Here is a 15,162-nt window from a genome sequence, read left to right as displayed (position 1 = left end):
TGTGCGTCCGACTTGCCTCAAAAAAACGCATGCGCGCGCAATGCGTTTTTTTACAGCAAGACACCCATTATAAGTCTATGGTGAGCATATGTGCGCATTGGCATGCTTATGTATGCGTTTTTTTGCACATGCGGTTTTTTTTACCATTAGTTAGACAATGGAATTTAGGGGTTTGGGTTAGAGTTAGGGTTAGTTAAGGGGGTTTAGGGTTAGGGTTAGGGTCAGGGTCAGGGTTAGGGTTAGGATCAGGGTATGGTTTGGTTAAGGGTTAGGGTCAGGGTTAGGGTTAGGGTTAGGGTCAGGGTTAGGGTTAGGGTTAGGGTCAGGGTTAGGGTTAGGGTTAGGGTTAGGGTCAGGGTTAGGGTTAGGGTCAGGGTTAGGGTCAGGGTTAGGGTTAGGGTTAGGGTTAGGGTCAGGGTTAGGGTTAGGGTTAGGGTCAGGGTCAAGGTTAGGGTTAGGGTTAGGGTTAGGGTTAGGGATAGGGTCAAGGTTAGGGTTAGGGTTAGGGTTAGGGTTAGTAAAGTCATGGTTTGGGTTAGTGTGAGGGCCACCTAATGTTTGGAAAAAACGCAAACGCGGTAAAAACGCACTAAAAACGCATACAAACGCATAAAAACGCTGCGTTTTTTTCATGCATGCTCATAAAAATGCTTGAAAAAAACGCAGCAGTTGTATGCTTTTGTATGCGTTTTTTCAATGCGTTTTTTTGCGGGAAAAACGCGCTGCAAAAAAAAGCAAGTGTGAAACTAGCCTAAGATTCTCAAAGAAGTGGAGCAATTTGGAGAGATGGGTCGCTTTAACTGCAGAGATATGACTAAATACATAATTCCCTCTCATGCCGGTTTTTTCTATATATATGTATGCTTGGCATGGATCATATGAGCTCATACAGTGAGCACAGCAAAACAGAGAACATGAATATGAAATAAAATGGAAAAATCCTTAGATGCTGGATATGTGCAAAGTTAACCACCGATAATTAACAAATAATTCAAGGGCTGCCTCGCGATTGCTTGTTATGAGCAATAAAACCAGGGTTAGGAAGTTTTCATAACTAAAGACCAGAAAAAGCATCAAAGTAGCCCATAGCAATACAATTCATTACTAAAACAAAGTCTAAAACATTAAAGCATGAATTTAATTGGTTGCTGTAGTTAACGCCTCTTCTTTTCCTGTTCATCAGTTGTAGTAATTCGCTCATACCTTATTGTTATTGAAAAGTAGAATTTATAATTTACTGATTATCTCACGTAGATATAGATTTATATTTTTGGCTAATGGGAACTTATGCTTGTTTTTTCTCCATATTCACTTTTGCGGAACCCTGTAAGCTAATCAATTATACAGAATATACAGTATACCGTACTTGTAATTGATTTATTATCTTTTTTACTATCATTGTGCACACAGTACATATCATCAAAGAGATTAATACATTAAAATCAAAGGAAGTAGACCCTATTGGCACGCACTTGGCTCCAAAGTCACCTTTGCAAAGTACCTTTCACCAGTTTCAGCATGTAGAACTGGCCACATCATGGAATAGTGGCTGCAGAGCTGAGGAAAACTTTGTTTTTATTTTTTTAATTTCTCCTCTCCATTGCAGAGCTATTAGCTTCTAAACTTTAGGTTATAATTTATATTAAGTCCAAGGGGTAATTACCATAGATTTTACTCAGGGGTGTGTTCTTCTTCCCCTTCATGGGTATGACCAATCATTAGCAAGCAGAACCATAGAGGGGAAAGAAGAACAAGCTCCCACAATAAGTTAGAACAGGCTTTTTCTTGCGTGAGACATGCAATGACAGTCTGCTGTCCTTACTGGTCTCTTTGCAGAGATGTGTGTGATTAGAAACACTGGGAGCAAAGGAGAGATCAGTGTGATTACTAACACTTTTTTAGCTTTCATCTCAGGACAGTAAGTGTGTGGGGAAGAGGCAGTATAGCAGAGCTGACAGAACTATGAGAGGCGAGATATGATTGTTATGAGACAAAGCTTAACTCTCCTGTACTGCCCCTCTCTCCCCCCACACTGACTGCTTTGCAAGAAAGGTGTCTGTAATCACACTCATCTATACTACAATTTAGGCACTTTTTAATCATACACAGCTCTGAGACCAGAGTGTCACATCTCACACAGAAGAGTTTGCTCCATTACTGGTGTCACTGCAGAGCTGTGTGTGATCACAATTCCTGGGAGTGGAGCAGATTTAACAGTTATTTAGCTTTCATCTCACAGTAGGCAGTGTTAGGGAAGGGACAGTACAACAGAACTGAGCTTTGTCTCATTACAAACACTTCTGGCAGCTCTCCTTTCATAATGCTCCTCGTTCAGCTGTACTGTGACTCCATTTACAATGACTGCTATGAGATAAAAGCTAAAGAAGTGTTAGTAAACACACTTACCTCTGCACTTCTCAAAATACTTAGTGTTCATACAACTATGTAGAGAGACCAGGGAAGAGCACAGACTGGCTGTAATTACATATCTCACACAAGAGAAAGTCTGTTAGAAGCTATTGTGGGGGGGTGTTTCTCCTTCCCCTGTGTTGCTGCCTGCTTATGATTAGTGAACCTCAAGCAAGGGAAGAAGTACACGCCCCCAGAGAATCTTTGGTAATGCCCCTTGGACTTAACATAAATTATAACTTAAACTTTTTAAGCTAATATCTACACAATGGAGAGGAGAATTGAAAAATAAAAACTACGTCTTACTCTGCTCTGCAGCCATTTCATGATGTGACCAGATTAATGTGTACAAACCGGTAAAAGGTCTTCTTTAAATGGAGTTGTCTTACTCTTTTGGGGGTGATTATCATGTCATAGCCAAGTCCCACTATAGAACCCTATAGTATGCTGGTAGGTCAATCTGCCCCTGACTATACCAAGTAGGTCTAGGTAAAACTCTTTAGATTACCCTGAGCAAATTCTACAGGTTAAAGAAAAAAATGACTGATTTTGACTTTCTTGATCTTTTACAACTGATTAATTAGCTAGGACTGTCTTTTTGTATTGTGTGTGTCATAGATATAACTAAGTATGCTTTGGAATCTGAGTTTATGAAAGAAAATTATTATTTTTTTGCCAGTTGGGAAGTCTAAATTTCAGGTTTTGTCTACTATGAAATGATGAAATGTACAGTAGCCATGCATAAAAGTTCTGGTAACTTACTTTGCCGGTAAATTCTGTAAAAGAGCAGAACAAAATGCTTAGAAAAAGTCCAAAATACAAGTTTTGAACTTGTCCTCTTCTATTTAATAGCAATTATTGTGTTGCAGTTGTTGAGATGAAAAAAAGATGTTTCTGCTATTTTACACAATGGATACTTAAAGCTTGCATGAGTACAACTGCAATTTCTATTCTGGTAAATTGCCTCAGAAATTGTAACACTGAAATTGTTGCTCTATAGATTTCTTTTTATTTTGTTTTTGTATTTTTTTCCAGAGTGAAAGAATTGAAAAAGGCCAAGGAACTTGAAGAATTAAAACAACGTCCCTTAGCAATGTGACAGCGCTTTTTGGACTGTTTTCATTTTCTGTTTTTAGCAGAGACATGCAACAAAATAAAAAAAAAAATTAAAAATGTAAAAAAAAAAAATGAAAACACTGCAGTTTTCGAGAGATCACCTGCAGGATTTTAACAGTAATCTTTTTTGGTCATTGCATTTGCACTTTCATGGACAACTTTTGCTTTGTTCAGCAAGACATCTTGGATTTTAATCTTCTGTTTAATCATGGGAATCGATATAAAAGAAAAAGACAACAAAAAACTTTAAAGAAATAAAAATGGCGCCAGTAGATGCTTAAGAGAAACTCCAATTTATGTGGTTGGAGTTACGTTAATTAAACATAGGGCTGAATTCAAACAACGTGTGGAACTGTACAAATATTATACCAAAAAAAAAAATTATTATTGAGGAAAGGTGGAAATGCACAAGCAAGATATGAATGCAAAACCCAGAGCCATCGATCACTCACAAGGAGCAATGAAGGAACGTAAAATGGAAGAGTTTGGACATCTTATGTTCTCATGTCTGTACCTAAGCTGTAACTTGTAGATCTCTGAAGTATTCCCCATATTGTATGCCATATAACATATGCAATATATATATCTATACAAGATTATGTATATTAATGCTTTACCTACTGGAACAACATAAGTTTGCCAAAAATGGTGGACTTCTTCACACGTTTCTTCTAGGGTGGTCTAGGAGTCATTGACCATGTGTAATGCCAACTGCTCCTAGTTCATTTTAATAAGACTTTCCCATTCGTGTAAATAGACATATCTATGCATTGCGTAATTTATATTTTCCGTGGGAGGAAATCTGAAGTCCACGATATATATATTGCTAACACAGAGGTACAGTACATATTGCATAAGGAATATTTAGGTTTTTTTTTAAGTGTTTCAAGGTTGTAACCAAAAATAATATTTTTTTTTGGGGGGGAATAAAAACTGTCCCCTATATAAAGGTGAATAAAACAGAACAAAGCGAATAATACCAACCAAGCAATGTGCCCATTGCCAGCTTGGTCAGAGAAAGTGATTGTTCTGTGGGTATATTGTGTATTATAATGTAGCAACGTAATAATTTTAGAATATATTAGAATTGGGGATTTTTTTTTTCTTCTTCGATTGCAACCAGCGGGTGCAAAAGAAAAAGTCGCACCTAAGCCCTTGTGGCGTAAAGTTTGCCTGCTACATATGAAGGCACCAGTATTATAAATTGCACATGGTAGGTGAGGAGTCCTGTTACAAATTTAGCATTTGAGCCCAAAAGCTACAGATTATGTCTCAGATGCAAAAATAAAATAAAAAAAAAAATAGTATGACCATTACCTGTATTTTTCATGAGTTCTACCGTTCATATACGTAATGGTTTAACTGTAAAAGCTCTTACCACAGCTGGAAAGAAAATAAAACCTTGCGTCTATCGATTGCTTAGAAACCTATACTGCCCATAAGGGTTGCATTTACATTGCCTGAACATTTTACCACCTAAGAATCAATGTGGTGCTGCGTGCTGGCCAGTTAGTGTATCGGGGCTTTTTTTTTTCATCCGGAGAAAGATTTGTATATAGAAGGCGGGATTGGAAATGAGAAATACTATTTGAAAGATGATATTACTGAATATTGAATGAACTATCTTCTCTATGGATGCGGGTCAATAACATGGCTGGAGATTATTAATATTTGTATAGTCTGATGGAATGAATCTGAAAAGTTTGGATGTGTTTTTTTTGTACATATTGTATATACTAAAAATTAAAAAAAAAATTAAGATATGTGCATGAAACCAAGAACACAAAAGAATTGAAAAAAAGCAAAGCATTAGTGGCTATGGTCTGTAAAATGAGACAAAAATTTTATTTCACTATAAGAAAACTTTATTTTGAATGTTCTGTAGAAGAACATTTTGCTGAAGCATGACTAAACTGCAAAAAAAAAGCTACTGTATTTAGACTTAGAAAAAAAAGCAAAGTAACATTACTAAACTGATATGTTTACATTTAATTTTGGCTACCCAAACATTATTTCATCTTACAATATATATTTTTTTTATTTAATTTTTTTATTTTATTTTATTTTTTTTTTGCCAATGGTGCCAAGTAATGTGAATGCTATATCGCTTAAAAAAAAAAAAATTAAGTTACATTTTGCAAAGCAGATACTCATAGAAAACTATATGCGCTTAACACCATAAACTCACACCAATATAAAAAAAAATATGTAGAATGAAATTCAATAAAAAAAGTACAAAAAAAATATTTAAAAATCTATTAAAAAAAGACATAGTAAGAAAGTAGAAATATGTTTCACATTTTCATATCTCCCTGCTGGAAGTCAGAAAATGATAAAAACGAAAAAAAATTGCACATAAAAGTATGAAAAAAATAAATAAAAATAATAATAAAAAAAATAAATGATGCAAACTGGTCTTGTAGGGAACTCATGGTATATGATTATTTCCACACAGAGGTTAAAAAGCCAAAGTGATCAGATTATGAGGTATTTATAACATGGAGTAAAATGCAAATGTGTGCTTCAGTACGAAACATTTTGGCACTCAATGCCGATACCTGTCTAAACTTTTTGGAATACAATCTGCTAAGGTTTTGATTGTAAGAGGAGAAAGTGCTGTTCAGGGGTGCGCTAGCCTTTTTTTTTTTCCCTTTACCGAAACAGTTTCTATTGTATAATTTTTTTATACTAAGACATAACATGTAAAGATTACACAATGTGCATATGTAAGAAAACTTTTAATCAGGTTGTTCGAGACGAAGGTTCAAAAATTGAAGCCGAAAAAAATAAAAAAAATGATGAGGTCAGTACTCTTGCTGCAATTTTTTTAAAAACCGTTCATTTCCTTTCACGTGGGATGTACAGATAGGAACAAGCTGAATACACTAATGTATATGTTATATAAATTCTCATGAGTTCACGCACAATACACCATTATGAATAGTCTGTACATTAAAAAAAAATAAATAAATAGTTATATACTGCTCTTTTTTGACGGGACATTGATTGTCCCTAGAAGAATGTATTTTATTATGTATTCATGAGGAACGGGAAGAAATAATAAAAATAAAAAATAAAAAAAAAACATATCAAAACGCCTTTTTTGGATAAATAAAAAAAAATAAATCACTGCTTATGTATTAGTAATAGCATTAGTGGATCTTTTAGAATTTTGTTATCTGGAATTGTATATTAATATTTCCACTTTTCATGACGAATGTAACTTTTTTGTCACCCTGGCAAGAGTACTGGTCTCAATTGTTATGCTGTATTATCTGTATATTTGTACTAAAAAAAACAAAAACAAAAAGGTCAGTGTTGTGCAGTGTGTTAATAATGTTATCAGATTCAGCAACATGCAGGACCTCTCCAAGTAACTGTACCAACACACAAGCAGTCACAGGGGCCTGTTCTAGTGCATCAGATGCATTGTGCTTTTGAAAATCTAACAAAAAAGGGGCATCTGATGAAAGCAAACTTTTTGCAATAGACCTTTCCTTGGCTGTGAAATTTTAGGCTTTTGAATGTAAGATGCATTGCATACCAACAGTTCACTCAGATGGGGGTACATGAAATTTCCCAAGTGCCAGGAGTCTGTCATAATATGTAACTGTTAAATCTATCCTGTCTTCAGCATTTTATTTTAAGCTTCTAGTGTGAACGTTAAAACAACACAAAAAACAACAAAAAACCCACATCTGTACTGTGTGAGAGAAATAGACAATATAACGTGAAATCCCTACATGGTTGCACGCTTACGGCAGTTCCACACAGTAGTTGGCGCCAACGGGGGGGTCCCCAAGGCTTGCATGTAAAGCTAATATAGATGTCTCCTTTTTTTGTAAGTTTTATTTTTGTAATTGTGCATGTAAAAAACTAAAAATGAAAAAATACATCACTGAAATCAATGGATCTGTTGAAGAACTCAGCTGCTGGAACCATGCAAAATGTTTTGAATTGCCCTTAAACCTATTGAAAATGTTTTCTGAATGCTTTCTATTCTTTCTGCTGTAAATTAAAAACAAATTAAATTTCCCCATGTTACGTGTGTTTACTCTAATTATTGTGGATCTTATTTTTATGACTAGTATTTTTCTTATTTTTGTATCTTTTTTTGTGCAGGAGTTTCATTTTTGAAAGTGATGTGCAGTAGTATAGAACATATTTTTCCTCGGGCAGTATCATAGTACATAGAGGTAGCATTATAGTAGTTATAGTCTTGTACGTAGGGGGCAGTATTATAGTAGTTATATTCTTGCATATAGGGAGCAGTATTATAGTAGTTATATTCTTGTACATAGGAGCAGTATTATAGTAGTCATATTCTTGTACATAGTGGCAGTATTATAGTAGCTATATTCCTGTACATAGGGGCAGTATTATAGTAGTTATATTCTTGTAGATAGTGGCAGCATTATAGTGGTTATAGTCTTGTACGTAGTGGGCAATATTATAATAGTTATAATTTTTACATTGTGGTAGCATTATAGTAGTTATAGTCTTGTACGTAGGGGGCAGTATTATAGTAGTTTTATTCTTGTATATAGGGAGCAGTATTATAGTAGTTATATTCTTATACATAGGGCAGTATTATAGTAGTCATATTCTTGTACATAGTGGCAGTATTATAGTAGCTATATTCTTGTAGATAGTGGCAGTATTATAGTGGTTATAGTCTTGTACGTAGTGGGCAATATTATAATAGTTATAATTTTTACATTGTGGTAGCATTATAGTAGTTATATTCTTGTACATAGGGGCAGTATTATAGTAGTTATATTCTTATACATAGGAGCAGTATTATAGTAGTTATATTTTTGTACATAGGAGCAGTGTTATAGTAGTTATATTCTTGTACATAGGGGCAGTATTATAGTAGTTATATTCTTGTACATGGGGCAGTATTATAGTAGTTATATTCTTGTACATAGGGGCAGTATTATAGTAGTTATATTCTTGTACATAGGAGCAGTATTATAGTAGTTATATTCTTGTACATGGGGGCAGAATTATAGTAGTTATATTCTTGTACATAGGAGCAGTATTATAGTAGTTATATTCTTGTACATAGGAGGCAGTATTATAGTAGTTATATTCTTGCACATAGGAGGCAGTATTATAGTAGTTATATTCTTGTACATAGAGTGCAGTATTATAGTAGTTATATTCTTGTACATAGGGGCAGTATTATAGTAGTTATATTCTTGTAGTATTATAGTAGTTATATTCTTGCACATAGGGGGCAGAATTATAGTAGTTATATTCTTGTACATAGGAGCAGTATTATAATAGTTATATTCTTGCACATAGGAGCAGTATTATAGTAGTTATATTCTTGTACATAGGAGCAGTATTATAGTAGTTATATTCTTGTACATAGGAGCAGTATTATTGTGAAAGAAAAAGATAAGGATAATGTCAGCTCACCCATATGGAGGTCGAAAACATTGACCCTTGCGGTGCAAACAGGATTAATATGGAAACAAAAGAATTCCAGTATCAGGATCTTCCGTTATAAGCGATAATCAACTGGTACAATAAATATATAAATCCATGAAAATCAAATGATCCTCCACCACAACACCTTGGGAAAAATAAAAAGCAAATACGTTTGAGACAATGGTCCTGAAACATTGTATTTCTGACTATGAACTAGATGGGTTGTTAAAGGGAATCTGTCACCTATTTTTTGCCTATCAGCTGCCGGCACCGCCATCAGGGCTTATCTGCAGCATTCTGTAATGCTGTAGATAAGCCCCCGATGTAACCTGAAAGATAAGAAAAGTGTGTTAGATTATACTCACTGGGGGGAGGTCCGATCGTGGTTCGATGGGTGATGCGGTTCGGCGCCTCCCATCTTCTAACGTCGAGTCTTCTTCTTTGCTGCCTGCCGTGGCTCCTGAGCAGGTGCATTACAGAATGCTGTAGATAAACCCCTGATGTCGGTGCCGGCAGCTGATAGGCGAAAAATGGGGTGACAGATTCCCGTTAAGTCATATCCTGCTTTAACACTTGATTTGGGATAAACAATCACAGAACATTGGGATCAAATTAAAAGCAAAATAGTATGGTATTTAATTTTAATAATAGATCCAAAAATTATTAGTTCTATAAAAAATATTTGTGAAGTTATACTGTATGTTTTTCTGACACTGACACCTCGAACGATAACACAGAAGATTCTTCCTCAGATAATATTTATGACTGTTCTTTGGATAACGTGCAATACAGTATTAACTGTAGATATTGGGCATGGAGAAAAATTTTATTTTTTAATATACGAAAGAAGAGGACTAAGAGATGTGGAGGGGAAAACATAAGAAACATGAAGGGATATCCCCAGCCCCAAATGAAAACTTCTATGATGCTGTAATTAATATTTTTAGCTACATGCTGACAGAAGTCCTTTTCAAAAGGGCTGACTTTCTGAATTTGACTTTTTTAAGACCTTTTTAGGAGTAAATACATTTGTTAGAGCTCTAGCTCTGCAGAGTCATTTTGCAGATTCTCATGATACCTTCTCCGCTCCTGAACGGTAACCACTCGGCCAGACAGCAGGCTTGCTAGGGGGAAGACTTTCTGCCCTGGACGTGCTGGGTCATGTGACTGCTGGGAGGAAAGAGGAACAGGAAGGAGGGCAGCCTGACAGTGCGTGAAGCTCAGAGCAGTGTGTGCAGGGGAAAGGGCAGGTTGTAGCTGCACGCAGGAGAGAAGCGAGGACTCCCGTTCAGAGGACAAATCCAGGGGGACTGTGCAGAGACTTCATCTTGTGAGTATGTGAGACTGTGAGACCAGAACCTGCAGTGACTGAAGAGGTGCGCTCAGACCCCTGTGCAGAGACAGTGACCCCCGTGCAGAGACAGTGACCCCCGTGCAAAGTCCCAGCACCTGTGGTCTTGGTGCAGAGCCCCTGTCTCTTGTTGAGAGACTTATAGTGACACAGAGCCCTTGATTCCCCCTGAGAGACTGTTTAGTTTTGGAGCATAGACTCAGAGCAGGGGACAGCCGGAATGCCTTGTGTTCCCCCTGCCTTTCTTCATTAACCCCCGAGACCCCTGTTGTGGGTCCTTAGAGACTGCAGAGCCTACAGCGACTAGAGAGACGACAAGTGCCTTCGCTGACGGCCCCGACGTGGGAGAAGACGACCCTACAAGCAAGTACTCGGTAGACTGATAAGTTCCAAGCACACCTGTTTCTAACTGTTATTCTTTTTGACTGTTTATATACTGCTTTAAAATCAGTTTAACCCCCACTGCTTTCTCCCTGCGAGGAGTATCATATCCCTGTAAATAAAACCCTTTAACTTTTGATCTGTCTCGGTTCCATGGTGACATACCAGCACCTGCACGTTTATTACATGTATACAGCTTTTTCTTCAATTCTATCCACAAATGTTTGATTGGGTTTAGGTCTGGGGACTGTGGGGCCAATCCAGCATCTCTACCCCATTGTCATTTAACCATTTCTATCCCAATCTCGAAGTATGCTTTGGGTTGTAGTCATGCTTGAACACTATGCTGTCCTTTTCATACCCATAGAACTCAAATATATGAAGTAACTCATCTTGTAGGATACTCACATATAGCTCAGTATTGAGATTATTATTATTTATTTATATAGCACCATTGGTTCCATGGCGCTGTACATGAGAAGGGGTTACATACAAATTACAGATATCAATTACAGTAAACAAACTAACAATCACAGACTGATATAGAGGGGAGAGAGGACCCTGCCCTTTTGGGCTTACATTCTACAGGATAGTGGGGAAGGAGGCAGTAGGTTGGGGGGTTGCAGCAGCTCCAGTGATGATGAGGCAGTAGCTCCAGTAGTGGTGGGGAGGCAGCGGGGATCCTTGCAGGCTGTAAGCTTTCCAGTAATAGAGAGATACAGGGTGAATGGGATCAGGAAAGATGGGTTATGGGGTATTGTAGCAGTCAGTGGACATACCAGTAATAGAGAGATACAGGGTGATTGGGATCACGAAAGATGGGTTATGGTATTGCAGCAGTCAGTGGACATACCAGTAATAGAGAGATACAGGGTGATTGGGATCAGGAAAGATGGGTTATGGTATTGCAGCAGTCAGTGGACATACCTGAGGAGGAAGCAAATCGATTGTCAGATTGATAGCAACAATGAAGCATAGTAATCATAATAGTGGAGCATCTATAGCAGGGAGTTATGTCTGGCATATTTTTGATGTTATCCTTAAAAAAGACATCCTTGCAAAAGACAGACCCCATCCTGGTCAAGTATTGTGTCATGACTCTGGACAGGATGGTCCCGCCTCCATCCTGGTCAGGTCAGGGTTAATTTTAGTTTGATTCTCTTTGGTTCTGGGGCAGCTATTTAATGTTGGCAGTTCCTGGATTTGGTGTCGGTGATACTTCCGTATACTCGGTTTGTGGTTGCTGACCCAGGTTTCTCGTCCGTAATTGTTGTGCTTGTGTGCCTTGCTGTGTATGACCCGGTTTGTCCCCTGACTTTTGCCTCTGTACCCTGCTTTGTACTGCCCTGTCTCTCCTGGTTATCTGACCCCTTGGCTTGTCTCAGTTTACTCTCTGTCTAATCCCTAGGTACCACGTTCTTATCTGGCTTTTGACCCTTGGCTTTGACTACGTTTACTTTCTGTGCCCTGTACTCCGTGTGCTCAGTTGCCTTCCCTGTCCTCACGTGCGGTGACTCTGCCTCCTGGTCACGTGACTGCCTAGTTCCAGGTCCTGTGCTCACTGCTTAGGCCCAGGTCCTTGCGCACAGTGTGCCTGGCTCCTTCACTCCCTGTGTTCATGCACGTGCCCCCTTACAGTGCCCCCTAGTCTGCGCCAGTGACACCAGTGGTGTCATCACATTTTGATTGTGAAACAACCACATATCATAAGGCTTCCAAAACCGAACTTGACAGCTCCTCAATTTCTTGATCCGTTAGCCCCATTTTCCCGTTTTTCAGACCCATTTCCAGATTGATCTGATGGGTATCAGAGCCTAGTCTTTTGACTTCCATATCATCACTTCAAATCACCCATTTCTATAGTCCACTTTTTGTACTTTCTTGCAAACTTGAGCCAACGTTTCTTGTGACGATATTAAAGTCGAGGCTTCTTCACCTTTTTTAGGGCCGCCATTCCAGACTTGGGTAATGTGCATTGGATGGTGCTGGCATTCACATCTGTGATCTCATTATTATGAAGCATATGAGCCACCTCCACTGCCATGTTTGTTGCACCAGAACTGATAGAACCTTTTGATGAGCCGACTTGTTGACTCCAATATTTTGCCTGGACGTCTACCTTTTGGCTTTTGAATGTATGGACGGACTTCATTTTGTATTCTTCCATCTGTCATGACTCTTACATGATGCAGTTTGGCAGTATTCTTGGTCGAGAAACCACTATTGATGAGCTGGATGATGCTGTTTCTCTTTTCTTGGTAAATCATCTACATGGCTGGAAGCAACCTAATAACACACTGAGCTATAAGGGAATGCGAGAACAGGTTGTAATTTGTAGTATATAGTGTAATGTCCCACACTATCTATGGACGGGGAGTACTCACTTGGCTGGTCCTTGAGGCATACACTGGAACACTTAGGGTTAAAAAAATCCATTAGGTTTATTAAGTACATCATAAACCGCTCCTCAGGAACTTAGCAACATGCAGCCAGTACACAGTCTGTTACACATTCACCTCTATAGGAAAACAGTCTCTTTCTGACCCAGGTCAGCATAAAATGGACCCATGTCCGTTTCCTGTTGGTGTCGGCCACACTGGTTCCCTGACGCCTTTTCTGAGAGGTATCCCATAAACGTCTCTAGCTGACCCTGGTCAGTATCACTCACGGTTATCAGACCATCCACTCTGGAGGTATCTCACAGGCCTCCTTCCTCTGGCTCAGACTAGCCAGCACTACAACATGTGCCAAACACATAGGCTCAATTAGGTAGCCTTAACCACTCCCAGGTACCTATTACATGGCTAGTCAGGTGATCGTGACATCACCGCAGGTCCTCAAACACATAATCACACACAGGCTTCATCTTGGGTATTCAGACACACCTCCTTGGGTGGGTATGTAGGTGACTGGACCGACCCATCTTTCCAAGCCACCTGGAAGCTTCTCAATGTATAGCAAAAACCCTTGTCATGATCCAGGTGGGATCTGGCAGATTAAATGCACAAAGTAACCTTTTTTTTCCTTTGGCTGTGTGCCAAAGGTGGTTTTTCCCCCGGTGGCCATTAGGGTCATTGCACTGTGGTTACCTTAGTTTGTGCACGTGATTATGTAACAGGTGTGAATGCTCTATAAAAGAGTGTCAGGTGTGTCAATCACTGTTGGTGATAGTTCCACATTTGCAAGCAAGCCTGGGTAAAGAATGGATCTGAAGGAGAGTCACGGGCAGCCCAGTCAGAGTGCTGGTGTAGCAGCTATGGTGTCTGCAAGGAGGGCTGGCATGGAATGATGGAGTGTCAGCTATGGTGTCTGCAAGGAGGGCTGGCATGGAATGATGGAGTGTCAGCTATGGTGTCTGCAAGGAGGGCTGGCATTGCTTGGTGGAGTGACAGCTATGGTGTAGAGATGCACTCAGAATGCTGGACTCGGTTGCGGAAAGCTGGACTCAAAATGTTGGACTCTTTGGCAGAAAAACTGGACTCATTTGCTGGACTCTGTTTCCGGACAGCTGCACGCAGGTGTGGACTCTGTTTGCTCCAAGGCTGCACTATGGTGCTGGACTCCGTTGCTGGACAGTGCACCCAGATGTTGGACACGGTGGAGGAGAGGATGCACGCAGGTGGTGGGCTCTGTTGCTGGGAGCGTAAGCAACAGAGCAATGCTAAGTGGTGTTCCCCTGTTTTGTCACTTTTCCTTATGTGTGTTTAGTGCAGTGGTGGGATTAGTTTCCGCACCGACCAATTCCCCAGTTTAGGTGCAGGGCGAGTCAGGGTTTTTAGGTTCCTGATCGGCGCCCCGTGCGGAACCGGCCTAGGGAACGTTAGGAGTGTAGAGGCACTAACTCAGGGGAGTGCAAGGAGGTCTCCACTTCCCCATTCCCTATCGCAGGGCCACCATTGTTATTGTTACCCAGGTTTTCCCTATTCCCTTTGTCTTATTGTATTAGTTACCGGCCTGCGGGCAGCGTCACATAGGACAATTACACGTGCCGCGTCCTGTTGTATCTGTTATCGGCCTGCTGGCCGTGTCACTCAGGACGGGGCACGTGACAACCCTCAGCAATAGATCTGCTGAGCAAAACACGCCCAGCTTCCATCACAGGGCCAACCACCTATGCGATACATACCGCCCATCAATCACATGACCAGTCGCAATGCCCCAATAGGAAGAAAATGATTTTCCCACCACCAGGAGCAAAACAGTAACAATGCAAAATAATTTAAAGTCAAATTTATGTATGAGATAGCCAAGATGATTGTCTATAAAATCATGGTAGTCTTGCTTCGAAACAGTAGTGGATGGTGAAATATGAAGCCTGAAAGTCAAAATTCAAAACATTGTTATCCTTTTGCTCATCAATGTAACCGCATGGCTGAGTGCAAATACCGTAATTGGATACTTACCAGAGGAAAAAACATAGTACAAAATAAAATCGGTCACAAATATTGACAGAAGTAATTACTAAT

At 39.2% G+C, this 15,162-nt stretch overlaps 1 protein-coding gene across 6 annotated transcripts in view; it reads left to right on the top strand.

The window, feature by feature from the left end:
* The window catches only part of CAMTA1 (calmodulin binding transcription activator 1), a 2,204,257-nt gene extending 2,196,693 nt beyond the window's left edge, over positions 1–7,564 (top strand). For all 6 annotated transcript variants that reach the window (XM_073561724.1, XM_073561725.1, XM_073561726.1 and 3 more), the window contains one exon: positions 3,445–7,564. In XM_073561724.1, the coding sequence (XP_073417825.1) occupies positions 3,445–3,508 (64 nt within the window). In that variant the 3' untranslated portion in view covers positions 3,509–7,564. The remainder of the gene's footprint in view (positions 1–3,444) is intronic.
* Positions 7,565–15,162: the final 7,598 nt, after the last annotated feature.

The sequence above is a fragment of the Dendrobates tinctorius genome, unplaced genomic scaffold, assembly GCF_039654945.1.
Source record: "Dendrobates tinctorius isolate UK_male_01 unplaced genomic scaffold, ASM3965494v1 ptg000326l, whole genome shotgun sequence".
NCBI classification, from domain to species: domain Eukaryota; kingdom Metazoa; phylum Chordata; class Amphibia; order Anura; family Dendrobatidae; genus Dendrobates; species Dendrobates tinctorius.
Note: the sequence above shows the minus strand (reverse complement) of the source record. Positions and strands in the feature narration are given on the sequence as shown.